Here is a 27,911-nt window from a genome sequence, read left to right on the forward strand (position 1 = left end):
TTGTCATGGCAGCCTGGGGCCTTCCATTAGCGGGCTATTATAGGGGAGGAGTAGTTTGACAATACCTCGCAATACAGTACAAGTGATTTTCTGAGCCCTGGTCACATGTAGTGAATTTTTCTGATACAGATCTGAAGGGGTGGCCGCGGATCTCCAGCTGATTCTTGCGATATAGATTCCTTGCCCTGTAATGTAAAGGGTAAAATCTGTGTCAAAATCTGCAAAGTAATCAAAAGGGAATCAAGCATCAAGCCAAGTCTCCTATTCTGTGTTAGTAACAGCATTGCGCATCTCCAGTGAATTCTTCTTCTTCGTTTCAGTGATGTCTGGTCATTGGGGTGTGTGCTATATGAAATCTGCACCTTAAAACACCCTGTAAGTAAATGTATTTTTTACCTTTCCAAACTCCATATTATTTTTTATTTTATTACTTTATGTTTTTTTTTATTTATTTTTTTCCTTATGTCAAGTTTCAAGCAGGAAGCTGGAAAAATCTCATTCTGAAGATTTGTCAAGGGACCTACAGTCCGCTGCCTTCTCAATACTCTTATGATCTGCGGAGTCTCATTAAACAGATATTTCGCAAAGACCCCCGACAGCGACCGTCAGTCAACACCATACTGAAGAGAAGAGGCCTACTAAAAATGGTGAATTTGTGCGCCTCTGCACAGGTAACTAGTGATTATCCCCAGACTATGGTATTTTGGGCCGTGAGGGGGTCATTACTTGCCCTCTAAATTTGTGCCTTTTATTAATAGCTTGATGACACTTCAGACCTTCAAAGTGAACAATCTGCCTCAATGATCCAACCTACAACAGAACGTCAGGAAACTTCTTCTGATGGTATTCCTGTAGTCATGTATTCATTCATTTCAGTAATTATAGGGGTTGTCCATTTTTTATTCTTAAATGTATGTTTTTTGGGATAGAAATAATTTTCGTATTTGTGCTTCCTTAAAAATGTTGCAGTGTCTGCCTTCTATAGCCTCTGCGTTGCACTCTGTTAGTGACTGCAGAATGAGTTGACTAAGAAATAGTCAGCGAGCTCATTCTGACAGTTCAATTGGAGAGTTTCTGACTCTTCTATCTCTCTTTCTAAGCTCCTCATAGCTGATTTATGACCGTAAAACACATCAAAGTTGAATGTGCAGGGGAACAAAGAGCCTGTAAAAGCCAATCGGTGCAACATTTTTAATTAAAAACTGAATTACTAATTTTTTTTAGCCCAAATACATGCATTTAAGTACAAAAAAAAACTTTTAATAACCCTCAGTCACAGTCCAAGACCATTCTTCCCTTATACTGCAAGATATAGAATGTACTTAAGTATTAATCTACTACCCATTTAAAGGTATAGTTGTATTTCTGGTGATCAGTGTGAGTCTGACCATTTTTTTTTGTATTATTCATGACCATACTGTTCTTGTACAACATTTTAAAGGGGTTTTCTACTTTAAGAAAAGTGATCCCAAAAGCTTTTATACTTGTAAAACAAAGAAAGCAGGTACTGACCCTCCCAGGTCCAGCATTAACTCTCCGCCTCTGCTCTGTTCTCTGTGCTTTGGCTACAATAGTGACGGTTCACATCACCGCTGCAGCCAATCACTGAGCTCAACGTCTTGTACTGTTTACATCGGCAGAGCAGTTGAGCTCAATGTTTGGCTGCAGTGGTGATGTGAGCTGTGATCATGATTTCACCGCTGCAGCCAAAACACACAGACCGGAGCAGCGGCAGAGAAGCTGCGCTGGACAAGGGGAGCGTGAGCATCGGTTTTGTTTGCTGTTTTAAAGGGATAAAAGTGTTTGGGAAGATTTGGAAAATTCGTTTAATTCAGCTCTATTGCTGTAATATAAAAATGATAGAAGAATTAAAAAAAGACTTTGGTGTTGAGATGCCTATTAGATAATGATATTTTCTAAAATAATTCATTTTTAATGTGATGTATTTTTATATACACAACATGACTGTCCACTACTTACCGTATATATGTGACCAACAAAATGTTTGATTTTCACATTTACTCTTTATGTAGCAAATGAGTCCAGGTCACCAGTATCGAGTAGAAAGCAGTGGGAGAAAGGCGCCACGGAGAGCGTCCTAGATGTCCTAGAAAAGGCCTCCATCCTCACATCAAGCATCGACGCAGACAGGAGTGAAGGTGTCGGATCACATTTGTTAGTGGATAATGTCTTGTGACAATAAGGACCTGTCTTTAGGATAGACTATATATAAATCATCACTGTGGGTCCGGCTACTACAGTCAGCAGAATGAAGTGTAGCACTTGTGTTTAGCCACAGTACCAGGTCCAGATGCACATTGGGGGCCGCATCCCATCCATTCTGCTGATCACGGAGGTCCCAGCAATTTGAAAACCTTATATTGATGAATTAATAATACATCTGGAAAACCACTTAAAAAATACATTTAAAGAACTTTAATAATAGTTTATTTCTTAATATTTTGATACTTCCAACTACATTTATGGCAGCATAGACCGTCCACGGCCTGTGTTCCACGGTGCCCATATCTATTCACTAGGAGGCCATGTGTCCTGCTGTGGCTCCTGACACGCTGCCGAACACTACTACGCCTCCTAGGGAATAGAGGCGGCATCCGCAGTCATTTAGGGAAACAATAGGGAAGAATTTATCATTCATTCTATGCTAGAAAAATTAGCATCAAACCTGATATGTTGCACAAAATTTTGAGACTTTTTGCACAGGCCCCAGCACTTTTTTAAAAGTGGGCAGGACTTGGCAAAATGGGGTCTTTTATAGCCCCAAATCTACTATAATAACGGACCGCCCAAAAGAAGGCTTGTGCCTCTTAATAAATTTGGTGCGTATTATAGGTTCAAGTCTGGCATAGAAGGCCGCATTCTTGATAAATCCCCCCCCCCCCCCCCAATGTGTACACCCCTGTGCTGTTATCATTTAGTGCTGAGTTCCTGCTGCACTCTCCCTCTCTTGGCCCTGTGGCCAGAAGTGCTGGTTTTCTATGAATATATGAGACCAACTTGTCTGCTAAAAGTGATGGCAGACTTCTACCAGACTGATGAGATATCATGGTGTCGCCCCCTTCATGTGTCCTTTATGACTAAGCAGCATCCTTAATGGGAGTCTACCAGAACAAAATGACTGTCCAAAATAAGCACAGGGGCTCGGTGCACTGTTGGCGTTGGCAAACAGTTAAGTGTAACTTTCCATCTACTTTTTTGCCCTTCTCTGGCTCCTGTAAATCCAGAGCTGTCAATCAAGGAAACGGGGGCGGAGATAGATGGAATACAAATAGATGGGAAGGTGCACTGAACTGCTCCGCTAAACCAAGGGTCCGCCAAGCAACTGTGCTTGGTTTGGACAGTCATTTTGTGGTAATAGACGCCATTTAACATATTTAAAGGGGTTTTCCAGTGAAAATAAGCTATCCACAGGATAGGTGGCAACTTACGGTTTGGTGGGAGTCTGACCGCTCAGACCCCAACCAATTGGCAGAATGGAGCACTTTTATTCCCTTTATAATGGAGACTTAGTGTGCGTACCCCTCACTATATTCTCTATGGGACTTTTTGAACACTGCGCCTGGCTTTTTTCTGGTAGTCCTATAGGGATTGAATAGATCGGCAGTCGAGCTTACTCACTAAAGCTCCATTGTAATGGGGATAAAAGTGCCCTTTTCTGCCGATTGGTTGGGGTCCAAAGAGTCAGACTCCCACGATCTAGAAGTTATCACCTATCCTATAGACTTGTTTTCACTGGACAATCCCTTTAACCATTGCTTAGCTCTCAGCATAGAAAAAAAGAGATTCATTTTGGAAGTTCAAAGTCTCTAGTGATAAATGCAATGTGAGAATTACACTAAAATCCTTTCTCCATCCTTAGCTGCACCTTCTTACTTATCTTTTTTTTCCATATGGATGGAGTGGAGTTTGCAGCTGATGTCTGCTCACGGTTCTCTCTGTACACAGGAGGCCATGTTATAAAGTATGATCTCAGCGAGAAGAGGAAAGAATGGAATAAAGAGGAACCACAAACTGTTCTTAATATCCTGAATAACCTGGATCTCTGTTCGGCATTTAAGACCTACACCATCTACAGATCCAGTACGTGTATCGTGAGTGCACTCCGTCTCTGGCCATAATTACACACACATCTACATAAAGACTGCAATGATCTCCTGTGATAAAACTCTCAGGTCTTTATTAAGACGATTACCCCATTACAAAGGTCTGGGGAGGGGATCTGGTTTGGTAACTGCTGATGACGACTGGTTGTCTTCACTGTTATCATTGATTATGTCAGTGACTTCAAAGCAAATACCACCATACAGTTCTCTAATACCACCATAGAGTGACCATAAAAAAGCTCCTTATATGAAGCCAGCTTGTAAATTACAATGGCCATATGTAGCGCACACCTTTAACCGGGGCGGCTGATATCTCAGAAGTCACACAACTCCAAAGCTGTCGAGTATCTTTCAGTAGTGCCCCCCAACCCCATTATGTATGGGAAACCGAGCTTTCATTTTTTTTTCTGATGGCTTATTTCCCATGAGAACAAAAGGAAAGTCAACAAACTTGATCCTTCTTTTTCCCACCATAATCTTTTGAGATGAGAGAGCTGGCAGGACACCATACACATAAGATACCTTGGCGATCCCACTGACATTGGCATTTGCTTTGATATGATATAGAAGGCCTTAAAGGGAATCTGTAACCAGATTTCACAATCCAAACTGCATACATTATTAAATAGATCTTATACCTGAAGAAGCTGGTGTACTTACTGTGAAAATCTATGTCCGAATGGCTATATAATGCTTTTGGAAATTTTAATCTCAATCTGCGCCTACATTGCCCGATTGACAGCTCCTCAGTGTCTCTACTCCTTGTTGGCCAGAAGCACTGCTGTGTAGGGAAAAACTGATACTGAACCAATACTGACCCCTGCACTCTCAGGATTCATGGGTACTCCACCGTTTGGACTTCCAGATATTTTTAAAGGGGTTTTCCCAAGACTGAAATTTATCTCATAGTAGATAACTTACTGATCGAAGGAGCTCTGACTACTGGGACCCCCAAAAATTCTGAAAAGAGGCCTCTGCGATCTTTTTCTGAATGGTCAATCATGCGCACCTCCGCTCTGTTCATTACCTATTAGACTTCAGAGAAAACCGCATACAGCGGGAGGCTATTTCAGTCTTGTAGACAATGATTGGAGTGGTAATGGGCATCCTTATAGCAGTCAGACCACCAGTGATCTGTTAGAATTGCCTTAAAGATAGGGATAACTTTGAATATCAAAGGGATTGTCCGAAAAAAAAATACTTTTTTTTTTCTTCTGGTATGGATTGATTGAAAATAATAAACAGAGTCATAATCACCTTCCAACTCTCCCACTTATCCAGCACAGGCGCTCCGGAGGTCTGCGTCAATTCCGGAAGTGGTGTCTACCCTATTCAGAAGTCACAATTACAGGCTGATTAGAAGAACACATAATGGGATATTTCTATAAAGACGTGCTCTTCTACTCACCTGACCGCTGCAGCCAATTACAAGCTTCAGGATTGCTGTGACTTCCGATCGGGGCATACATTACTTTTGGGCCTCCAGAGCGGCCTGTGCAGGATCCATGGGAGAGAAGGGGACGTATGGGGAATATTCCTCAACTTATTATTTTTAACCCCTTTCCGACGTGGTACGTAATAGTACGCACCACGTCGGCACCCCCTGTTCAGCGCGGGTTCCAGCGCTGAGCCCACACTGAACTGGGCACATGTCAGCTGATTTATACAGCTGACATGTGCCCGCAACAGCGGCGGATGGAATCGCGATCCACCCGCGGCTGTTAACCAGTTAAATGCCGCTGTCAATCTCTGAAGCGCATCCTAGGCCCCGCCCATCAGTGACCCCGTCACGTGATCGAGGGTCACCGATGCGTGGACATGACAACCCGGGGTCTGCAGCAGACCCCTGTGGTCATTTCTCGCTTGCTATGAGCGCCACCTCACCCAGTGGTCGGCGCTCATAGCAAGTGAGCATTTCTACTACATAGAGGCGATCTGCTCATCGCCTCTATGTAGCAGAGACGATCGGACAGCTGCTGCTTCTAGTCTCTTAAAAAAATATAAAAGTTTAAATCACCCCCCTTTTGCCCCATTCAAAATAAAATAATAAAAAATAAACCCCACATACACATATTTGGTATTGCCACGTTCAGAATCACCCGATCTATCAATATAAAAAATAATTAATCCGATCGGTAAATGGTGTAACAAGAAAAAAATTCCAAACGCCAGAATTACGTTTTTTTGGTCGCCACAACATTGTAATAAAATGCAATAACGGGCGATCAAAACATCAGATATACCTCAAAATGGTATCAATAAAAACATCAGCCCAGCTCGCAAAAAAATAAGCCCTCACCCAGCCCCAGATCCCGAAAAATGGAGACGCTACGGGTCTCGGAAAATGGCGCCTTTTTTTTTTTTTTTAGCAAACTTTGGAATTTTTTTTCACCACTTAAATGAAAAAGAACCTATACATGTTTGGGGTCTATGAACTCATAATGACCTGGAGAATAATAATGGCAGGACAGTTTTAGCATTCAGTGAACATGGTAAAAAAGCAACAACTGTGGAATTGCATTTTTTTGCAATTTCACCGCACTTGGAATTTGTTTCCTGTTTTCTAGTACACAATATGGTAAAACCAGTGATGGCATTTAAAAGTACAACTTGTCCCGCAAAAAATAAGCCCTCACATGGCCATATTGAACAAAAAATAAAAAAGTTCTGGCTCTGGAAAGAAGGGGAGCAAAAAACAAAAACGCAAAAACTGAAAAATGCTCCGGTCCTGAAGGGGTTAATCAATCCATGCTTAAAAGAAGGAATAGTTTCTAGTTGGACAACCCCTTTAAGAAAACCACTTGAATTGATTAAATATATCCTAGCAATATGACTGACTGAGAATAGAAGAGCTTTTTAAAGGAAAACCCAACAACAAGTGAAATTTCAACCTTACATATTAAATAGGTAATCAAGTGACATCTGCCCTGCAGGGTTCAGCGCTGTTCTTACCTTGTTAGTTGTTGTTTCTACTTTGTCTGGTTGTATAGCGCTGCAGACTATGGTGGTAATCTATAAAGGAACATTAATATTAAAAATATTAGTATTAAATTGTAGAAGCCCCAGCACACAACATCCACAGAGATACCATGATATGACTTATATGACTGATCATATTTGTGTATAATCCGTATCTGAAAATATCCAACTTGGAGATTTGACATTGGGGCTCACAAGTGTCACCAGAGCTCCCAATTATCACTGGGTTTTAAGAGGTCTTTCTTGGGACAAAGTGACCTCTTGGTTCCCCAGGCTCTCCAACCTGGGTGCGACTGCAACCCCTGCACACACTCCTGCATCCACAACTGATCTTCTAGCTCAGGCTTCAGCCGCGTAAGAGCCAGGTCATTTCATCTTTATTAGCTTTTTTCCTTTAATACAAAGAATCATATTAGAAAGAGACTTGAAAAGTACAAAAAGTCGGCGACCTCTGATATACCTGGATTTTCTTATTTGTCTACACAACAGAAGCCCCTGAAGATTGTCTGAAGGGTCCGCTCTTTAACAACAGTCAAGCTCCAGATGCCACAGACAGCAAAGAAAAAGAAATTGAGATTGATCTTGAGAGACTGGCGCCGAGATCTGACGATGAAGACACGTGAGTCCTATATTTCTTATTCATTTTCTATCAGGAATTTTTAAAAAGAGAGACAGGTTCCAGCTCCTCGTGGGGTAAAACCTCCACGTTTATTCCATTTTAATAATATAATTTACAAGAATCGGTAAAATATATGTTTTTAATGCAAACAGCATTCTTAAACGTGACACTACACTAACCAGCCAGTGTGAAAGTGATTGTCCACCTTTTAACATTTGTTGTTTTCTGCGCTTACTCATTTCTTGATATAGTTATTTCTTTATCGCTTCATTGGGGGACACAGGACCATGGGTGTATGCTGTTGTCACTAGGAGGTTGACACTAGGCAAAAAAAGAAAATAGCTCCTCCTCCGCAGTATACACCCAGTTTAAGCTTAGTGTCTGTAGGAGGTAGACCTGGATCCTAACTGATCCAACCCTGTTGTGTTTTATTAATCCTTGTTCTTTATTTTTCAGCTACAGCTCTTCAGGGTTAACGGGAAACACTGCGTCCCCTGTTATCTCCATTCTCAAGCGACCGAGAGAGCTGTGTGGCATTCCCCACAACGCCCACTCTCGGACCCGCTGGGCAAGACCTATCCCCTGTCACCCCCAGGGGTCTCAGGGTGATTCCCGGTGGCCAGTCCTTGCCTATTCCCCACCCCAGCCCCCTCCTCGGAGCGGCCTGGGAGGGAGACGGTGGTCACTGCGGTGACCTTCCCCCAGATTCTGTGGTCGACACCGTCTCCTGCACTGTCCAGCACCGGTCAGTGCGGGAAGGAGGAAGAGCCAGGATCCCCCCTATCTACGGGGGACCTCCTGGGACCACCCTCAGAGGGGGAGAGGAAGAAGAGGTATCAGGACCTCAAACAAAGGTACAATCCCTCCCAGTCCTGCTGCCTTACAACTGCAGCCCCCCAGGCCCAGAACACTGGATATGGACAACAACAGCTTACTTACAGCAGCACTTCCCTGGCCACGCCCCCTCTCCTCACATCTTCATGGCGTCCCCCGCAGCATGGTGTCCCCCGCATCATGGCGTTCCCCTCAGCCCCCTCCTTCTTCTCTTTTTTGTGCGACAAATCTGCCCGCGCTTCCTCTGTCGGGGCCCGCGTCTCAGGTGGGGCATTCCTTTTACCGGCGGGTATACGCCCCCTCCGGCAATCGGCCAATCAGGACCGAGGAGCATTGTGATGCATCCGGCATGCCCACATTTCTCCCGGAGACCTATCAGCGGCTGGTTTCCTAAGCCCGCCCCCATTCTTTCCACCTATCAGAGCCTCGGCTCCCCCAAGTCGCTCAGGACAGCACGCTCGGCTCCTGCCCCACCCCTCTACGCTGTTCTCTGTTCCTGGCTCTGCCTGGCTGCTTCAGCACCGCACCTCCTACAGCGGCTCCCTTCGGCCTCAGCTCCGGAGTTTCCGACTGGGGATACTGGACTGTGGATATTCCTAGTCTGGGTAGGCTCTGCCCTGGCACCAACACACACCTTTCCTGCCCACAGGTTCCCTCCTCTGCAGTATTACTGGTTAGGCACATATGCCCAAACCCAGGGAGTTTTCTGTCCGTCCCGCTCACACAGTCACATACTACGCCTGTGCTCTTTGCAGTACTAAGTGGCCCGCGGGTCTGACAATGGCTTTCTGCTCGACCTGCAAGCCTCCCACCATGCTGGCTCCCCAAGATCCCCCGGCCGCCCAGGAAGAAGTAACTCTCCCTCCTCTGGAGTGGGCTGTTGCTATGTCCCAGTCTGTCTCTGACCTCACCAAGGTATCTCAATCTCTGGTTTAGGTCCTAGAACGCTTACCTATATTATCCACGGCCACCAGTGCTCCGAACGTTCCCATGGATGATTCGCAGGCACCCCTGCCCCCTCCTCCCAAGGGCAGACTGAGAGCACGTTCTCAGAAACGGACTCACACAAGTTCGTCTTCCAGCTCTCCAGACTCCAAAATGCTCCCTGCATCTCACACCTCTTCCCCAGAGGTCGCCCTGGGATCTGACTCGGCATCAGATTCTGACTCTGGATCCGACACGGACCAATATTCTAAGATCCAGGACATGGTTGACAGCCTTATATCGGCCGTCAATCAGACTCTGCATGTTAAAGAGGACGAGAGCCCTTCTCAGGACTACTCCATTTCCTTCAAGAAAATTTAGCGCCCGGCTCGCACCTTTTCTTATCATACAGAATTTGACGGTGTCTTTCAGAAACAGTGGGAGCATCCAGAAAAGCGCTTCACCGGAAAGAAACAGTTAGACATGCTATACCCGTTTAATCATGATCTTGTCAGTAAATGGACGGAGTCCCCATCTGTGGATCCTCCTGTTTCTCGTCTCTCGGCCAAGACGGTGCTGTCTCTTCCAGACGGTTCCTCCCTCAAGGACACTACGGTGAGACAGGTTGAGGCCTTGGCTAAGTCAGCCTTTGAGGCTGCTAGCACCTCTCTGTGTCCTTCCTTCGCCTCAACTTGGGTATCAAAGGCAGTCTCCGCATGGGCCAAACAGCTTAGGCAGGGTATCCTAACGGGGGCTTCCCCGGACGATCTGGCTGACCTAGCGGATCAGATCGCCCACGCAGGAAAATATCTGCTCACGGCATCCCTTGACGCCGCTGCCTGTTCAGCCCGCGTCTCTAGCAATATCATTGCTATACGTAGAATTCTTTGGCTGAACGCTTGGAACGCCGACCCGGCCTCCAAAAAATCACTAACTAATCTCCCTTTTCAAGGCTCTAGGCTGTTTGGGTCTAAGTTAGACCAGATCATTTCTGATGCCACTGGGGGTAAGAGCACCTCCCATCCCCAGCCGAGACCTAAATGCCCCTTTCCTAGGAGACGTTCCCTTCAGTTCCGGTCCTTTCGTCAGTTCGCTCAACCGGGCCCCTCCTCTCAACAGGACCCCAGCACAGCGAGAGAGACGTAAGCCTACCTTTAGGCCCACTCCCAACTGGCGCCGAAAGGGTCGCTCTTCTAAGCCCTCTGGATCACGATCCAACAGATTTTCTTCAGCATGACGGGTCACTCCCACCTGGGACTTCTCCCAGGGTGGGAGGCCGTCTACTTCTGTTCCGAGACTCTTGGGTCTCGGCAATAGGAGACGCCTGGGTCAAGGAGATTGTGACCTCTGGCTACAAGATTGAATTCAACGCCATGCCAGGAACATGATTTCTCAGGTCCCGCCCCCCACATCCATCTCTGCTTCCTGGTTTTCTTCAGGCCATCGCCTCCCTTCTGCACTTAGGAGTCATAGTTCCAGTCCCCCTTCAGGAAAGGTTTTTCCGGTTTTTACTCCAATCTTTTCGTTGTTCCAAAAAAGGACGGCTCACTACGTCCGATTCTGGACCTCAAACAACTAAACCGTCAGGTACGCATCCGGCACTTCAGAATGGAGTCCCTCAGGTCGGTAATCGCCTCGATGGAAGCCGAGGAATATCTATGTTCAGTGGACATTCAGGATGCGTATCTTCACATCCCAATCTGCGCACCACATCAGAAGTTCCTTCGATTTGCCTTCCAGAACGCACACTATCAGTTCACTTCTCTCCCCTTCGGGCTTCCCTCCGCCCCGAGGGTTTTCACGAAGGCAATGGCGACAGTCATGGCCATTCTACGAGCCAGGGGGATTGTAATTATCCCCTACCTCGACGAACTATTGATCAAGGGTCCCACGTTCAAGGACTGTCTCCAGATCACCTTGAACACGCTCTCTCGGTTAGGCTCACTGATAAACACAGACAAATCCTCCCTGGTCCCATCTCAACGCGTAACCTTTCTAGGGATGCAGTTCGACACGACCCATGCCCGGGTCCTTCTCCCGAGGGAAAAGATAAACTCTCTCCGTTAGGGAATCCACCACCTTTCCGACCCAAGTCTACACTCTCTTCGCCTATGCATGAGTGTCTTGGGAAAAATGGTGGCAGCTATGGAAGCAGTGCCTTTTGCCCAGTTCCATACCCGGCCTCTTCAACTGGCCCTTCTGTCGGCATGGGACAAGAACCCGTCGTCTCTAGATCGACGCATCAGGTTACCTCTTCATGTGAGAAGGTCATTACCATGGTGGACTCGCCCCTCTTCCTTCAGACCCGGGAGGTCATTCTTACCGCTTCGCTGGCAGGTGGTCACGACCGATGCCAGCCTCATCGGTTGGGGGGCAGTCTTCCTTCACCACACGGTGCAGGGCTGGTGGAGTCCCCACGAAGTCTCCCTACCGATCAACATCTTGGAGATAAGGGCAATTTACCTGGCGTTGCGTAACTGGCAGGATATTCTTGCAGGGTTCCCAGTCCGCGTACAATCGGACAACGCCACGGCTGTGGCATACATAAACCGTCAGGGAGGAGCGCGCAGCAAGTCCGTCTTGAAAGAGGTGGCAAGAGTGCTAGTTTGGGCCGAGAACACTGTTCCGGCAATCTCAGCAGTCTACATTCCGGGGGTCGACAATTGGGCGGCCGACTTCCTTAGTCGACAGGGCCTTGCCTCAGGAGAATGGTCTCTCCATCCCGAGGTGTTTCATCAGATTTGCTTACGATGGGGCACGCCGGATGTCGACCTCATGGCGTCTCGGTTAAACCACAAGGTTCCATCCTTTGTAGCCCGGTCCCGCGATCCCCTTGCGATCGCTCAAGACGCCCTAGTCATATCATGGTCTCAGTTCCAGCAGCCATATCTTTTTCCCCCTCTACCATTGATCCCTCGAGTCGTCAAAAAGATCAAGACAGAAGGAGTACCGGTAATTCTAGTAGCCCCGGATTGGCCCAGACGAGTCTGGTACGCAGATCTAGTAAACCTGCTCGTCGACTCCCCCTGGAGACTACCAGACCGTCCGGACCTCCTCTCTCCGGGGCCTATTCTTCATCAGAGTTCAGTCTTGAGGAAGGCGGGTTATCCAGACCCTAATTAGTGCCAGAAAACCCGCAACCTCGCACATATACCACAGAACCTGGAGAGCCTTTTTTCGTCACTGCGAGAAAGATCTGCTAGCTCCCATGTCCTTTTCGTTACCGGTCATTTTGGCCTTTCTTCAGTCTGGTCTGGAAGCGGGACTCTCTCTAAGCACTCTCAAAGGCCAAGTTTCGGCCTTGTCCATTCTATTCCAACATAACTTGGCTTCCCGTCCTCAGGTCAAGACGTTTCTACAAGGGGTGGCTCACCTGGCGCCGCCTTATCGCCTCCCGGTGGATCCATGGGACCTTAATATGGTCCTAAGCATCCTCCAACAGACCCCGTTTGAACCCATTCAGGACATCTCAGCCTCTCTTCTCTCCTGGAAGGTGGCTTTTCTGGTGGCCGTTACCTCTATTAGGAGGGTTGCAGAGCTCGCAGCCCTCTCATGTCGGTCACCTTTTCTGGTCTTCCATCAAGACAAGGTAGTGCTCAGGCCGGTGCCTTCCTTTTTGCCGAAAGTAGTCTCCTCTTTCCACATCAATGAAGACCTTGTTTTGCCTTCCTTCTGTCCGGCCCCACGGCACCCATGGGAGAAATCCCTGCACAAACTGGATCTGGTCAGAGCCTTACGTGTGTACCTTTCTAGAACAGCCTCCCTCCGACGTTCGGACGCCCTGTTTGTCATCCCTGAAGGGCGTCGCAGGGGCCTTCCTGCTTCCAAGTCAACCATTGCCCGTTGGATACGTTCGACCATTTTGGAGGCATATCGCGTCTCGGACAAACCTCCCCCTCCGTGGGTAAGGGCTCACTCCACCCGGGCGGTGGGGGCCTCTTGGGCTGTTCGCCATCAGGCTTCAGCTTCTCAGATCTGTAAGGCTGCAACCTGGTCTTCACTCCACACCTTTTCAAGGTTTTATAAAGTCCACACTTATTCCTCGGCTGATGCCAGTCTTGGACGGAAGGTTCTGCAGGCGGCGGTTGCCAGCAGTCAGACCTAATCTGTGGCTATCTTTTGTTCTCCCACCCTAGGGACTGCTTTTGGACGTCCCATGGTCCTGTGTCCCCCAATGAAGCGATAAAGAAAGAGGGATTTTTGGTACTCACTGTAAAATCTCTTTCTTGGAGCCTTCATTGGGGGACGCAGCACCCTCCCTGATTTTGGGCATATGTCTAGTTGGCCCTGTTGGGCATCTAATTTAGTTTTCACGGTTGTGCCCCGTTGGGCATTGCATAGTTAATTACTTTATGTTCCTCCTACTGCTTTAGCCACTAATTGGTGAGCTTGGTGCCTGTAGGCGGGTGTATACAGCGGAGGAGGAGCTATTTTCTTTTTTTGCCTAGTGGCAACCTCCTAGCGACAACAGCATACACCCATGGTCCTGTGTCCCCCAATGAAGGCTCCAAGAAAGAGATTTTATGGTGAGTACCAAAAATCCCTCTTTCGTAAGCAGTTTTACAAAGTTCTAAATCCCCTAAATAGACATTACCAAAAGATAAAATCTAGCCGCCTGCAGGCCCCACTCTGGGAGATAAAAAAACGTAAGGTCCAATACACATTAGAAAATTGTTGGCAGAATGATCTCTTGGGCCAGCAGGAATCTTTCCTGACTCCTCCATACATGCGAAGATCAGTAGTCTGAATTTCAACAGGCCGAGTCCTTCTTCGTTAGGGCAGAGCTGGGAGACCCTATACACATTAGATTGACGGTCGATCGTGCAGAGTTTAGCCTACGGGCCCTTACAATAAGTATGCTAAGGTGGCTTCAGGCAGATATAGTTGTATAATTAACTAGATATGGATCTGTCACCAGATTTCACAATATAAACTATATACATTTCTAAATATATATTTTGGAACTGATGATGCTATTGTAATTATTTTTTAAATCCACGTCAAAATGGCTATATAATTATATTAAAATGAGCATTTTTATGATTCCAGCTATAAGGTAAAAGAGCTTCTAAGTCCAAATGTATTCAGTCTCCGCTCAGCCTGACTGACAGCTGCAGCTTGTATTGAGCAGTGTGAGATATCAGCATCGGCAAAGTGGAGGGACACTGAGGAGCTGTCAATCAGACTAGGTCGGCAGAGATTGAGTTTAAACTTTCAAAAAGGATGATGCAGCTATTCTGACACAGATTTTCAAAGTTAGCTTCACCTCCCCATCAGGCCCATCAGATTTCTTTAAAGGGGTTTTACCAGATTTGGAAGTTATCTCTTATCTGATGAATTGCACTTATGTTTCCAGTCGGCACTCGGAGAAAAAGTGGTGCTTGTGTCAAGGGATGGCTCATGAATATACTTGGGTATATTCATGAGTATATATATTTACTTAAGTCTTTTTCAAACAAGATTGTTTGAAAAAGGCTTTGGTGTAAAAGCCAAAACATGTCATATAACAGATGTTTTGAATATTATATGGAATAAAGTCCTGAATTGATTGCAACTTTTGTGATTGCCGATCTTTACATACTATCTGATGAATTAGGGATAACTTCCTGATCATTGGTTCTCTGACTGCTGAGACCTGCACCAATTCCAAGAATGGATGGAATTGCCAAAGACCAGTCGAATGCAGCACTCTGCTATCTCTGGCAGTCCCATAGAGAATGAATAGAGGGAGGTGCCCATGCTCATCTTCTGGTCCATTCAAATGGGGCCCTGTTCTCAGAATCTGTGCAGGTCCCACCAGTTGGAGCCCCAATGATCAGAAAGTTATCCCCTATCCCATGGATAAGTTGATAACTTCCAATCTTGGTGCATACTCTTAAATAATGTATGCAGTTTTTGTTTAAAATCTAATGACAAATCCACTTTAAAGGGGTTACCAACATGTACATTTTAATACTGTACAAGCCTGCCCCAGTCTTTGGTGAGATGACTACAACATGTCCTGCCTCAGGGGTGATACCAAGGTCGACAGCATTTGACCATTCTGCCCAGTGATTGGCTGCAGTGGTCACGAGCTGTAGACAAGACATCACCACTGCAGCCAGGACATGCTGTAGACGGCATCCCTGGCATCATGTGCTGTAGACATGCCAACAAAGACTGTAGACACAGCAGCAGAGAGGCAGTATTCGGTCAGTAAAGCTGATTTTGTTAATTCTACAGACCAAGTTTGTAAATGTATTGAAACATAGATGTAGAAAATCCCTTTATGAAGCCTGAAAATAATGAACAGTGGACAGTCACTATAGGTCATTTTAACATGAGCATAATACAGGCTAAATTTTTGCCCCATATTACAGATGCTGGTCCAAACCAAATCAAGTTGTTAGACCAAGCTGGTCTAACAACCCGAAATGACTGCATCATGGACCATCATTATTCTATAACATCTACATTTGGTTGGGACTTACATCTTTAATATGGCTGCAGAAATTTGCAATATTACACTTAACCTGAAAATCACCTTCATGCGTATCAGTCACGAGATCTCATAATATAAACTGCATACACTATTAAATAGATCTTTTAGACCTGATGAGAATGGTATACTTACCTTTGTCAGAATGTCTGTATAATCCAGGGGTCGGGACATACCATTTGTGCAATCTGCGACCAGTGTCTCAAGAGGTTAGGGGCCCATTTCCACCTCCAAGGCAGCAAAATCAGCTTATGTCATAAACACATAAAGGGGTATATTATGATGAGCTACTGGACTGCAAAGGGTCAATATACTGTTCATACACAGTGGCCATCTTATGTCTGTGTTTGCCCCGGTATAATCTTTTATGCAAGTTTAACTCCAATCTCCACCAACCTAGCTGGATTGACAGCTCCTCAGCGACCCTCCTCCCTGCTGAGATAACACCCTGCTTAGAACAAGCCTCAGATGTCAGTCTGGGTGTGTGGAGACTGAATGCACCTGTCTCATGACTGTTTCATACTACAAATGGACACAAAATATGCTAATCTTAAAAGAGTTGTCCACTATTTGCAGAACCCTATCTCAATAACTATATTTCCCCCCACGTAAAATAACAGCTATACTCCCCTCCGGTGCACGCGCCATTCCAGCGATGTCAATGCCTGCTATCCCAAGGCTCGCATGACATTATGTCACGTGAGCCCCGCAGCCAGTCATTGGCTGCTTCATGCTCACTTCCTTTGGAAGAAAATGACACCCGGAAGAAACGAGAGCTTCTGCTGCTCTTGGACTTCCTTATGATGTCTGATTTGTCTGAAGGAGGGGAGAGTGAAGTGGCCGCTGATTGGCTGCAGGGCTCACGTGACATAACAATGTCACACGAGCTCCGGGAGAGCAGGTGCCGACATCTATGGAAGGGTGCCCAAACCGGAGGGGAGAATAGCTGTTATTATTTTACCGTGTAGTGGGTAGTTGACACCACCTTTTTAAGGCCAGGTTCAGAAGGCCATACTAAAACTTGGGCAAATTGTGATTGGCTCCATGTGCTCATTCACTATGCTGGAGATGCTTGCTATTTACATGCACTACTATTCCTTTTGGAAAAATAATGCATGTGCACTGGGATATAGGCTATATTTGGTGCGTGTGCTCTCAGTGTTCGGTTCATATATCCCTGAGAAAGCCACAACAGGGCTGGCGATACGAGTGAGGTCCTTGATCCTTATTTCATTTGATGCCACAAACAAGGATCTTTACCCATTACTGCAATGTTTGTCAGGCTCTTTTGCCTTCCTTTGCAATTTCAGGATTCATCATGTATAGCACCATTGGACTATTTTTCCATCTGGCTTTGATTGTCATTATTATTGTGTTTTATTCTAGCCTTACATTGGACATCTTTTATATCATGTCATTTTTTGCATTGGATTTTACATGGTAAATTTATATATTGGCACATACCTTGCAGTGTGGTTTATCTATACCGTGTAAACTATTTACAACTTCTTTTAGCAAATGAGGATAGGTGTTGGCCTTATTATAGCCCTCCACCTTTGTCTGTACATGTTTGGCCAATTATTGCCTTTTAAATTGTTTTTAATTTATTAATTTGTATTGAATAAAATGATTTATTTCGTATGGTCATCCCATAGCAATTGCATATTTTTTCTTTCTCTTTCTTGACATTTTCTTTACAAGTATGTGCTAGGTTGATCCCGATGATTGGGTGGTGCCCTCATATTTGTTTTACTGTTTTTCAGTGTTCGGTCCATGGCACACATGGACAGCACACGTCTATATGATGCGCTGGTCTGAACAAGCCCTATAATCATGATTACACAGTCATTCTGATGTGGTTTTCAATGTAAATGCATCAGTCTCATCAAGACTCTAAAAGATCTGTTTACTAATGTATGTAGACTGTGTTGTGAAATCTTGCATTTGAATAGTTGATTTTTTTAGTCTGTGCTGTGAATAGTGAATATTAGGATCAGTCTGAGGCCTTTTCATATTATTGAAAATGACTGACAGCAGTCGGTGTTCCTCTCGGTCACTGTAGGAAGTCGTAGTTATTCACATCAGGATATCTTTAGAATTGACATCATCCACAATTCTTGTAAGTAGACGCTGTTGGGATCGTTTCTCCTTCCCCTTTCATTACATTTTCAGCTCTGACTCATCTTGTGCTGTTCCTATTCTCTAGAAACCCTGTTGTCAGCACATCTCCAAAATTAAAAACAAGTTCATGTAAAATGTGTCACATTGTTACGGGACCACCAGGGCCGGAGTTAGGGCAGGGCAGACTAGGTATCTGCCTAGGGCCCCCACTCCCTTGCTCCTGCCAGCCTCCACCTGCTCCTGCTAGCCTCCTCCTGCCAGCCTCTCCTTGCTCTTGCCAGCCTCCTCCCGCCAGCCTCCCCTTGCTCCTGCCAGACTCCTCCTGTCAGCCTCCTCGTGCTCCTGTCAGCCTCCTCGTGCTCCTGTCAGCCTCCTCGTGCTCCTGTCAGCTCCCAGCAGAGGAGAAGGCAGGGAGGTGTCTGCTGGGACAGTGCTGCTGTGAGCAGGAGAAGCTGCAGCTCATAGTAAGGAACATCTTCATTCCCTTCAGCATAAAGCAGTGAGGTGTGTGCTGTCTGTGAGAGATTTGTATGTGTTTATATGAATATTGTTGTCCTGCATACATGTGCTGTGTGTAATGTGTGTATCTACTGAGCATTTGTTGTGCAGCATGTGTGCCGTGTACGTGTGTGTGTGCCGTGTATAAGTGTGTGCCATGTACATGTGTGTGCCTTGTATATTTGTGTATACGTGTGTGTATGTTTATATATTTTATTGCATTATTCTAACTTGTATACACTACCGTTCAAAAGTTTGGGGTCACCAAGACAATTTTGTGTTTTCCATGAAAACTCATACTTTTATTTATCAAATGAGTTGCAAAATGATTAGAAAATATAGTCCAGACATTGACAAGGTTAGAAATAATGATTTTTATTAGAATAATTTTCTCCTTCAAACTTTGCTTTCGTCAAAGAATGCTCCCTTTGCAGCAATTACAGCATTGCAGGCCTTTGGGATTCTAGCTGTTAATTTGCTGAGGTCATCTTGAGAAATTTCACCCCGTGCTTCCTGAAGCCCCTCACACAAGTTGGATTGGCTTGATGGGCACTTTTTGCGTACCATACGGTAAAGCTGCTCCCACAACAGCTCAATGGGGTTGAGATCTGATGACTGCGCTGGCCACTCCATTACAGATAGAATACCAGCTGCCTGCTTCTTCCCTAAATAGTTCATGCATAATTTGGAGGTGTGCTTTGGGTCATTGTCCTGTTGTAGGATGAAATTGGCTCCAATAAAGTGCTGTCCACAGGGTATGGCATGGTGTTGCAAAATGGAGTGATAGCCTTCCTTATTCAAAATCCTATTTACCTTGTACAAATCTCCCACTTTACCAGCACCAAAGCAACCCCAGACCATCACATTACCTCCACCATGCTTGACAGATGGCGTCAAGCACTCTTCCAGCATCTTTTCAGTTGTTCTGCATCTCACAAATGTTCTTCTGTGTGATCCAAACACCTCAAACTTTGATTCGTCTGTCCATAAAACTTTTTTCCAATCTTCCTCTGTCCAATGTCTGTGTTATTTTGCCCATATTAATCTTTTCCTTTTATTAGCCAGTCTCAGATATGGCTTTTTCTTTGCCACTTTGCCCAGAAGGCCAGCATCCCAGAGTCACCTCTTCACTGTAGACGTTGACACTGGCGTTTTGCGTGTACTATTTAATGAAGCTGCCAGTTGAGGAGCTGTGAAGCGTCGATTTCTCAAACTAGAGACTCTAATGTACTTGTCTTGTTGCTCAGTTGTGCAGCGGGGCCTCCCACTTCTCTTTCTACTCTGGTTAGAGCCTGTTTGTGCTCTCCTCTGAAGGAAGTAGTACACACCGTTGTAGGAAATCTTCAGTTTCTTGGCAACTTCTTGCATGGAATAGCCTTCATTTCTAAGAACAAGAATAGACTGTCGAGTTTCACATGAAAGTTCTCTTTTTCTGGCCATTTTGAGAGTTTCATAGAACAAACAAATGTAATGCTCCAGATTCTCAACTAGCTCAAAGGAAGGTGTTATGCACACGCCCGGACTGACTGGCGTGTGCGTGTTTATGTAGTGATTCCACTGTGCCATGAACCGGAGAGTGCCTGGAGGGGCGTAACTAAGTATCTGCCCGATCCGACCAAGGTGGCACGACGGCATACGACGCCAGTGCACCAAGGAGGAACCGAGCAGAGAGACCAGGTGCTACTCCAGGACAGACCCCGGACACGGCTGTTGACCCACACAGGGGAATACAGGAACAGACTGGTAGGCTGGCACACAGACTGGTGGGTATAGGCAGGCACAACTGGTATGCAGGCAGGCGGGTATGCAGGCAGGGGGGTACAGGCAAGCACAGCTAGAGTGCAGACAGGGAGGCACTAGCAGGTAGGAACACAGGCGGGATAGGACCCAGTACACACTGGGACTCAGGAACAATACAGGCAGAGGGGTACAGGCAAGCACAGCTAGAGTGCAGACAGGGAGGCACTAGCAGGTAGGGACACTGGCGGGATAGGACCCAGTACACACTGGGACTCAGGAACAGAACCACAGATGTGGCGGACAAACACAGCAGAGTGAGGCCGCCCAGAGAGGTGAGCGAGAACAGGGCAGGACAAAGCCGCTTGGAGCGGTGAGCAAGAGTAGAGCAGGACAAGGCCGCCAGGAGCGGTGAGCAAAGGGTCAGAGCTGAGCAAGACTGCCGGAGCAGTGAGCAAGACGAGACCGCCTGGAGCGGTGAACAAGAGTGGAGCAAGACTGCCGGAGCAGTGAGCAAAAGGATAAGAGCGGAGCGAGACTGCCGGAGCAGTGAGCAAAAGGGTCAGAGCGGAGCAAGGCTGCCGGAGCAGCGAGCAAAGGAGTCAGAGCAGGCTAGAACCGCCGGAGCGGTAAGCAAAGGAGTCAGAGCAGGCTAGAACCGCCGGAGCGGTGAGCAAAGGAGTCAGAGCAGGCTAGAACCGCCGGAGCGGTGAGCAAAGGAGTCAGAGCAGGCTAGAACCGCCGGAGCGGTGAGCAAAGGAGTCAGAGCAGGCAAGGCTGAGCAGGGGGGACAGGGCTCTGTTCACACGGAACAGACAGGAAGGGAAAGGCAGAGCCAGATACCCACAGGGTACTTGCAGTGAAGTAGCGAGTGGACCACAAACTCACAAACGGGAGTACAGAGACAACAAGCAGGAGTTAGGTACGAGTTCAGACTCTGCAGAAAAGGGAAGGGAACGGACATAGAGGCAAAACAGGTAAAGGATAGGAGAGAGTTCAGACTGGAACTGAGTGTATGGAGGAGACCGACACTGCAGCGGAATACAGGAGCGGGTCTGGGAATACGGCCCCCAGAGAGGCAGGATGAACAGGCAAGGAGCGTGTTCAGACAGGACAGACAAGATACAGGAGCGGGTCTAGGTAATCGGCCCCTAGAAGGCAGGAGGAACAGGCTAGGAGCGTGTTCAGACAGGACAGACAAGATACCGGAGCGGGTCTAGGTAATCGGCCCCTAGAAGGCGGGAGGAACAGGCTAGGAGCGTGTTCAGACAGGACAGACAAGATACCGGAGCGGGTCTAGATAATCGGCCCCTAGAAGGCGGGAGGAACAGGCTAGGAGCGTGTTCAGACAGGCCTGGAAATACAGCCTCCAGGATAGGCAGACAAGAGAACACAGACAGGACTCAGTTCAGACACGGGAACTGAAACCGCAAGGCAGGAGACAGACAGGACTCAGTTCAGACACGGGAACAGATACCGCAAAGCAGGAGACAAAGAACGGGACCTGGCACCTTCAGAGTGCAAGCACACACTGAAAGAAACACTATGCTCAGGCAGGGATAGATGGGAGCAGCTGAGCTATATACCAGGTGACAGACAGCAATAGGCTGAGGACGCACAAGGGGTGTGACCCACAGCAGGTACAAAAAGCAGGAAGTGATCGGGCGCCGCCCTTAAGCAGCAGAAGCAGACACAAACAGACAGCATGGAGGGAAGCCAGAGAGACATTCTGGACTGGAGATCAAGTGCGCGCTCTTGCACAGTGGGAGATGGACCACCATGCAAGGACGCCGCCAGGTATGTTACAGAAGGTCAATTTTATAGCTTCTCAATTCAGCCAAACCATTTTCAGCTGGGCTAATATACTTGTGTAAGGGTTTTCTAGGGTTTTCTAAACATCCATTAGCCTTCTTACACAGTTAGCAAACACAATGTACCATTAAAACACTGGAGTGGTGGTTGTTGGAAAAGGGCCTCTATACACCTGTGTAGATATTGCAATAAAAACAAGACGTTTGCAGCTAGAATAGTCATTTACCACATTAATAATGTATAGAGTGTATTTCTGATTTATTTAATGTTAGCTTCATTGAAAAAAAATGTGCTTTTCATTTAAAAATAATGAAATTTCTAAATGACCCCAAACTTTTGAACGGTAGTGTATATGTTAATAGTCTATGTAAATGGTCGGGTACAGACACACAGTGCGTGTGCCTGCGTGCAACAAGCGTCTAACGACTTCAATATTGTCTATCACGCTCATTAAACGGCCTGAACTCAGTGCTCAAATACAACCAAAATGTTTGAGTGTGATGATGCAGAATGTCAGCATTTAGGGCCACACATTAAACTTTTGCCTAGGGCCCTACTTTGCCTAAAACCGGCTCTGGGGAACATACATAGTAACTTTATACCATTCCTATTGTTTGGCTGCTAATAGCAACTGGCTGATCAGTCTTCTGGTCGATGACTAGTGAGTGAGACTATAAACTGAGATTACATGGAGCAGGAAAGGCTGCAAGGAGCCAAGAGCCTGGGAAACTAATTAACTGAATTTCCATCTGAGATCCTATTATAGGTCTCTCTTTTCTTTTTCTCTTTCTCTCTCTTTCTTTCTTTTTCTCCTTCTTTCTGTCTCTTTCTCTGTCTCTCTCTTTCTTTCTTTCTCTCTTTCTCTCTCTGTTTCTCTTTCTTTCTTTCTCTCTCTGTCGTTCTTTCTTTGCAGGTTGTTTTACCATGCCCTTTTATACATGTCAGAGAACATTTTTTTCACACGTCACTTGCACCGAAGTGTTGATGAATGTTCTGCCTCATTGCTGGTGCACTCCATTTGATGAATGTGCCTCATTGAGTATACTTTCCCTGTGCTTTACGAAGCAGGATGTGATCGCTCTATAATGATAGTAAATTAATCTGCGTTCTCTTATTCTCTAATCTATAGGGATTTTGAGGAAGAAGAGGTGGACCCTGACTGGGTCTCGGAGCTTTTGAAGGTGACAGATTCGCAGTAATACTGAAGACCAGCCTGAGATGTGCTCTGAAGGAAATCGGTTGAAGTCATCTCAACACAGCACTACAGGAGAATGGACCTTATTTTTATAGATGATCCAAAAGATTGGCAGGACCTTGGTCCATCGTCTATGTTGGCAGTCCATGGCGACCATACCAGAGCCCTGCAAGCCTCCTGCTTCCTGGTGGAATTTCTGGCATCTCAATTGACTAGTAGGCTTGGCACTATGTCATCATTAAAGCGCACGTCAGGCCCCGGGGATGCGGAATGTAGGAGGAAATTCAGAAGTTCACAGGGCTCTGGGACAGCAGCCACAGACTACCCACATGACTGCTGGACCAGGGTCCTACAAGCCTGTTAGCACAACACTACTTATTTATGAATAAAAGTTTTTGTGAGATTTGAATATGGTAATTTTGTGTATTTTTTGTGAGGTGTTTTTTTTTTTTTTCATTTTTTTTTTTTAAACATTACTTTTTTTATTGACTTTAATCACTTTACAGATTTTACAGTCCCTGGTGGAGTAAGATTTGTGGCTTAGCGAACGCCCCTGCTAGTCATGAATTTGAGTAGCATCAGTCGCCGCACCCTGTTCCACCCTAGCTCCAACCCCTTTGTCAGTGCCAAGTGAAAATGGCAGGGAACGCCAAAAGACTCCAAATTTTAGCGCAGCCTTGAGGCCAATTTAATAGTGTTTACACCAGAAAACACTTTGAAAAGTTCCAAAACTTTTGCACAACGTGAAGTTGCAAAAATAATTTTTCAACTTTTGGAATTTGCTCAGCAGTTTTGGGTAGCTAAGTCAAAATTGATGGAGCTGGGGAATATCCAGGATGATGCGTGGCTGAGCCCAACTTTTTAATTCTTCAAAAGTGGAGGCGTTTATTACATACAAAAAAGAGGAAAAAGAAGGATTGCCAGCTCCCCAATCATGAATATTTGAGTTCAGTATTCCCAGAACCATGATCTGATCAAACGTGAAAAAGTTTCCAGAAGAGTAACGTTCCAGCTACTGAATAAAATTCCACTTCATTGTAGTATAATAAAAATTAATTCCAATAGAAGCATGGTAAGAAGAAATAAAACTACGCAATTCAATGCTATCTTGCTTTCTTTATCAAAGCTCCTATCACTGTGGACCACATTGTCAGGATGACCATGATCATTAGAATGAGAGTCCCGCACCTGTACTCCCCGTAGACTGGACTTTACTGGATCCTTTTCTCAGCCATAAGCCGGACTATCTATCTATACATCTATGGGGGTTTTCAAACTCTATGTTGAAAGAAATTATGAAATACAGCAGAGTTTAATCATTAAGTTTCATTATATAATAATTATACTTTATTTACATAAGACTGTGACCCCCCCCCCCCATTAAAGTTACTGGAAATAACACTATTTCCTGGGTGGGGCTCCCCTTATGTTGGTGACTGACGTGATTTTGTCTAGACTCGTTTGGTATTTGTTTTGCTTACACTGAAAGATTCGAGCAGGAACAAAACCGAGATCATTCACCGGCAGAAACAGGTATGTTGGGATCACTTGTTTTCATTACTGGCTATGGTTTAGTGTCTATGCTCCAGCGTATCAGACCTTTGATAGTTTTATTTTTCCAACTTGTTTTCTTATATGCTCTTGTCTTATGCCAGTGTGACTTGTTCTCCAAAGAACCGTGCGAATCTCGCTGCCCCCATGTATTGTTTCCTAGTGTTAGACAAGCCGGTATTGTTCTCCAGTACACACCACTACCTATATACTATGTGTAGACACCATCGCTCTCAGATTCACCCTAGAGCTAAACACAATTCTTGTGTAAGTGAAATGTAGGCCAGGAAAACACGAATTCAGCCACCTATTGATATTATTTGTTGAATCATTAAAGAAGCATTCCTATCAAAAATGTTATCCTCTTAGTATGTTGCAGTCATCATATTATACAGCACTGTGCACTTACAATTGCTCGTTTTGCCTTTCTACCCAGTAAATTCTCTTTTCTCTGCTCTATGTAGAAACATGAAGTCTCTTTTCACTGCATAAATCATTTCCCTCTTCAGCTCCTGACCCATCAGCTCCGTCCTGCCAGGGACTTTGCAGTGACTCATGACTCATGAAGGGAAAAGAGACTTCCTGTCTTTTATAGAGCTTAGAAGGATTCAGCTGGTCAGTTTTTAATCACGTGATGTCACAGACCTAATGGAAAAGAGAAGAATTAACTAGATAGAAAGGGAAAATGAGCAATTGTAAGTACACAGTGCCATATAAATATGATGACTGCAATATATTAAGATGATAAAAACTTTGATGTGAGTGCTTCTTTAAAAAAAAAAGTGATCTCCTAAAGATCAGGTACTAGTAAATAATAAAACAAATACAGACAGTACTCACCCGGATCTAGGAAAAGCTCCCCTCTGTTGCTCTGGTCTCTGTGGTTTGGCTGCAGCGGTGACGTTATGTTGACAGAGCGCATCACAGCTGTAGCCGATCACTGAACTCAGCAATTTCTGCCTGCTGTCTACAATAGCAGAGTCGCTAAGTTGAGTTATTGACTGAAGCGGTGATGTGCGCGGTCAACATGCTGCCAACGCTGCCACCAAAAAACAGAAACTGGAACAGAGGTGACGAGCCGGTGCTGGACCCAGGGGGGCAGGTGTTAGTACTATGTTTAGTTTTCTTTTTTTTACTAGTATCTGATCGTTTGGGGACTAGGCAACGAGCTATGATCCCTCATTAGTTACTTAAGGCAAGGTTAAAGCGCAATAGGGTTTTTTTTTCACTGCTTTTTTTGCTAAAAAAAAAAATGTTGGCCTGATGTTACAGTTAATTATTGAGAAGTCTACATGGATGTTTCTAGCATGAATTGGATATGGCTTTTTTTTGTTTTTAAAGAGAAGCTGATGCATGCTGCTCGATCCATGGGCGCTGGCTGTAAGCTATGTACAGTATGACAATACATTACCAGCCACCAGGGACTGAGCTGAACCAGAGACTAGTCGAAAAGATGGGACTCTGGCAGCTTCACCGCACCCGCTACCAGTGACTAACAGATCTCTCCCTATACACCCACCCAGGAAGAGACCACTCAAGGGGAGTTGGCGAGGAGAAGCCACTGGGAGCAGGCTCAGGCCCCGGTGGCTTTTAAAGTATGTATTTCTCTGAAACACCACAGCGTCTCAGAGTCAAACATACCTGGCTTAATTAATACAGCCAGTGTCTGATAGATGCTGCCTGATTAATGTACATAAATCAACTTGGAAGACAGTTCAGAAAACAGATAAAGGTTACAATGCGTGTCCCCAGAACGAGATCACTGATGGATTCACTGGTAACTCATTCTGCAGTATGTTATGTACATAATGAGTCACTGCCAGCGGAGCAGAAGTCTCAGTGACTCACTGTCGCTTGCGCAATACAAAGCTGCGGTGCAATACGCAGCCAAACGGGGCCGGAGGGAAGCAAAGCACGCTCCATGGTAGCGGCGCTTTGCGCATGCGCAGGAGGGGAGGCAGAGCAGAGCACGTCACAGGGTCTGTCACAGGGCCCTGTGACGTGCAGGGGAGGGGAGAAATATGGTAATTTAGCACAGAGGTGGCGATTTAGGGGAATAGTAAGCAGATAGGAGGGGTTTGCTTGACGTCCCCCGGATGCCAAGCCTCTGGGAAACAGACTTTATAAAACCAGATTTCTCTGCAATCAGACCTCTGCTATGGGCCGTACAGGTAAGTATAGATTTACTTTTCTATCACCTGTATGCCCATAGTAGAGGTCTGATATCGCTCAGGGGGGTGACAGATTCCCTTTAAGTATTCTCACACATCTAGCCAATCAATACAGTGGGCACCATCCGTTAATCAGTTTCCGGCGAGTGTTCGTCTGCTGGCCAATCAACATGGTAAGTGGCCCGGGGCTTCTGCACAATCAGCGCAGCTGGTGGGTCTCTCCCCCTGGCCAATCAATGGGTTCATCATGCACCCGCTCTTTGACCAGTCAGAGCAGGCAATTTATCCACTTAATGGTGCGGGCTCTGCCCCTTTATGCCGTGGGCTCTGTCCCTTTCTGCTATTTTCCATTGGTATTTACCCGTTATGGTTCTTCCTCTGTTGCTCCTCTGCTTGCTTCACGCACCTGCACCGGCCAGCCTCGGCACCCTCTGTCACAATCCTGTCGGGGCATCACCGCGCTCTCACACCTTATTGACCCTCAGACCGGGTAAGCTGTATGTGATTCAGGAACTTGATGCTTGCAGAGTCCCAGTGGCTCCCCCTCCCATTTATCACCAGTCGGGTTTCTTAGCAGTCCCTGTCCCCTCTCTGGCACTCATAAGCTCGGAGTCCAGAGAAGACTGCTCGCTCTCTGCTATCCAGCCTGCCCTAATATGCTTGCATCTCATGCAAGGTCGGGTTTTCCTCGGACCAAGCCTTCGCATATCACGCTGCTAGTACCACCTTCCTCCTCTGCTGATTGCTGCTCAAGGGACCCCTGCAGCCTGGGTATGAGGAGATGCCTTTCCCCCTGCCTGGGTCCTTCCTTTACTTCTTTTGTATCCTACACCCTGGTGGCAGTTGTTACCACCCTTAGTACTATGAC

The 27,911-nt window shown here is 46.0% G+C and overlaps 2 protein-coding genes and 1 long non-coding RNA gene across 7 annotated transcripts in view; 2 read left to right on the top strand and 1 right to left on the bottom strand.

Moving 5' to 3' along the window:
- Positions 1-23,701, top strand: part of LOC141197059 (serine/threonine-protein kinase Nek3-like) — a 47,979-nt gene extending 24,278 nt beyond the window's left edge. For 2 of the 4 annotated variants that reach the window (XM_073662623.1, XM_073662625.1), the window contains exons 8-14: positions 321-375; positions 471-671; positions 759-843; positions 2,034-2,159; positions 3,967-4,101; positions 7,593-7,722; positions 23,256-23,700. In XM_073662623.1, coding sequence (XP_073518724.1) covers positions 321-375; positions 471-671; positions 759-843; positions 2,034-2,159; positions 3,967-4,101; positions 7,593-7,722; positions 23,256-23,325 — 802 coding nt within the window. In that variant the 3' untranslated portion in view covers positions 23,326-23,700. Of the gene's footprint in view, positions 1-320; positions 376-470; positions 672-758; positions 844-2,033; positions 2,160-3,966; positions 4,102-7,592; positions 7,723-23,255 lie in introns of all 4 variants that reach the window. The other 2 variants (XM_073662624.1, XM_073662626.1) reach the window with 2 other exon arrangements.
- LOC141197105 (uncharacterized) lies at positions 36-27,875 on the bottom strand. Its single transcript, XR_012269455.1, has 3 exons — positions 27,405-27,875; positions 7,077-7,136; positions 36-185 (listed from the first exon to the last, which is right to left on the bottom strand). It is a non-coding gene; the product is annotated as an uncharacterized lncRNA (long non-coding RNA).
- The window catches only part of LOC141197003 (serine/threonine-protein kinase Nek5-like), a 105,879-nt gene continuing 102,692 nt past the window's right edge, over positions 24,725-27,911 (top strand). Inside the window, exon 1 of one of the 2 annotated variants that reach the window (XM_073662618.1) lies at positions 24,725-24,854. The gene's annotated coding sequence lies outside the window, so the exon portion shown is untranslated. Of the gene's footprint in view, positions 24,855-27,508; positions 27,534-27,911 lie in introns of those variants that run through there. The other variant, XM_073662620.1, reaches the window with a different exon arrangement.

This window comes from Phyllobates terribilis, unplaced genomic scaffold (assembly GCF_046119375.1).
Source record: "Phyllobates terribilis strain yellow unplaced genomic scaffold, ASM4611937v1 Scaffold_2__4_contigs__length_985480577, whole genome shotgun sequence".
Classification (NCBI taxonomy): domain Eukaryota; kingdom Metazoa; phylum Chordata; class Amphibia; order Anura; family Dendrobatidae; genus Phyllobates; species Phyllobates terribilis.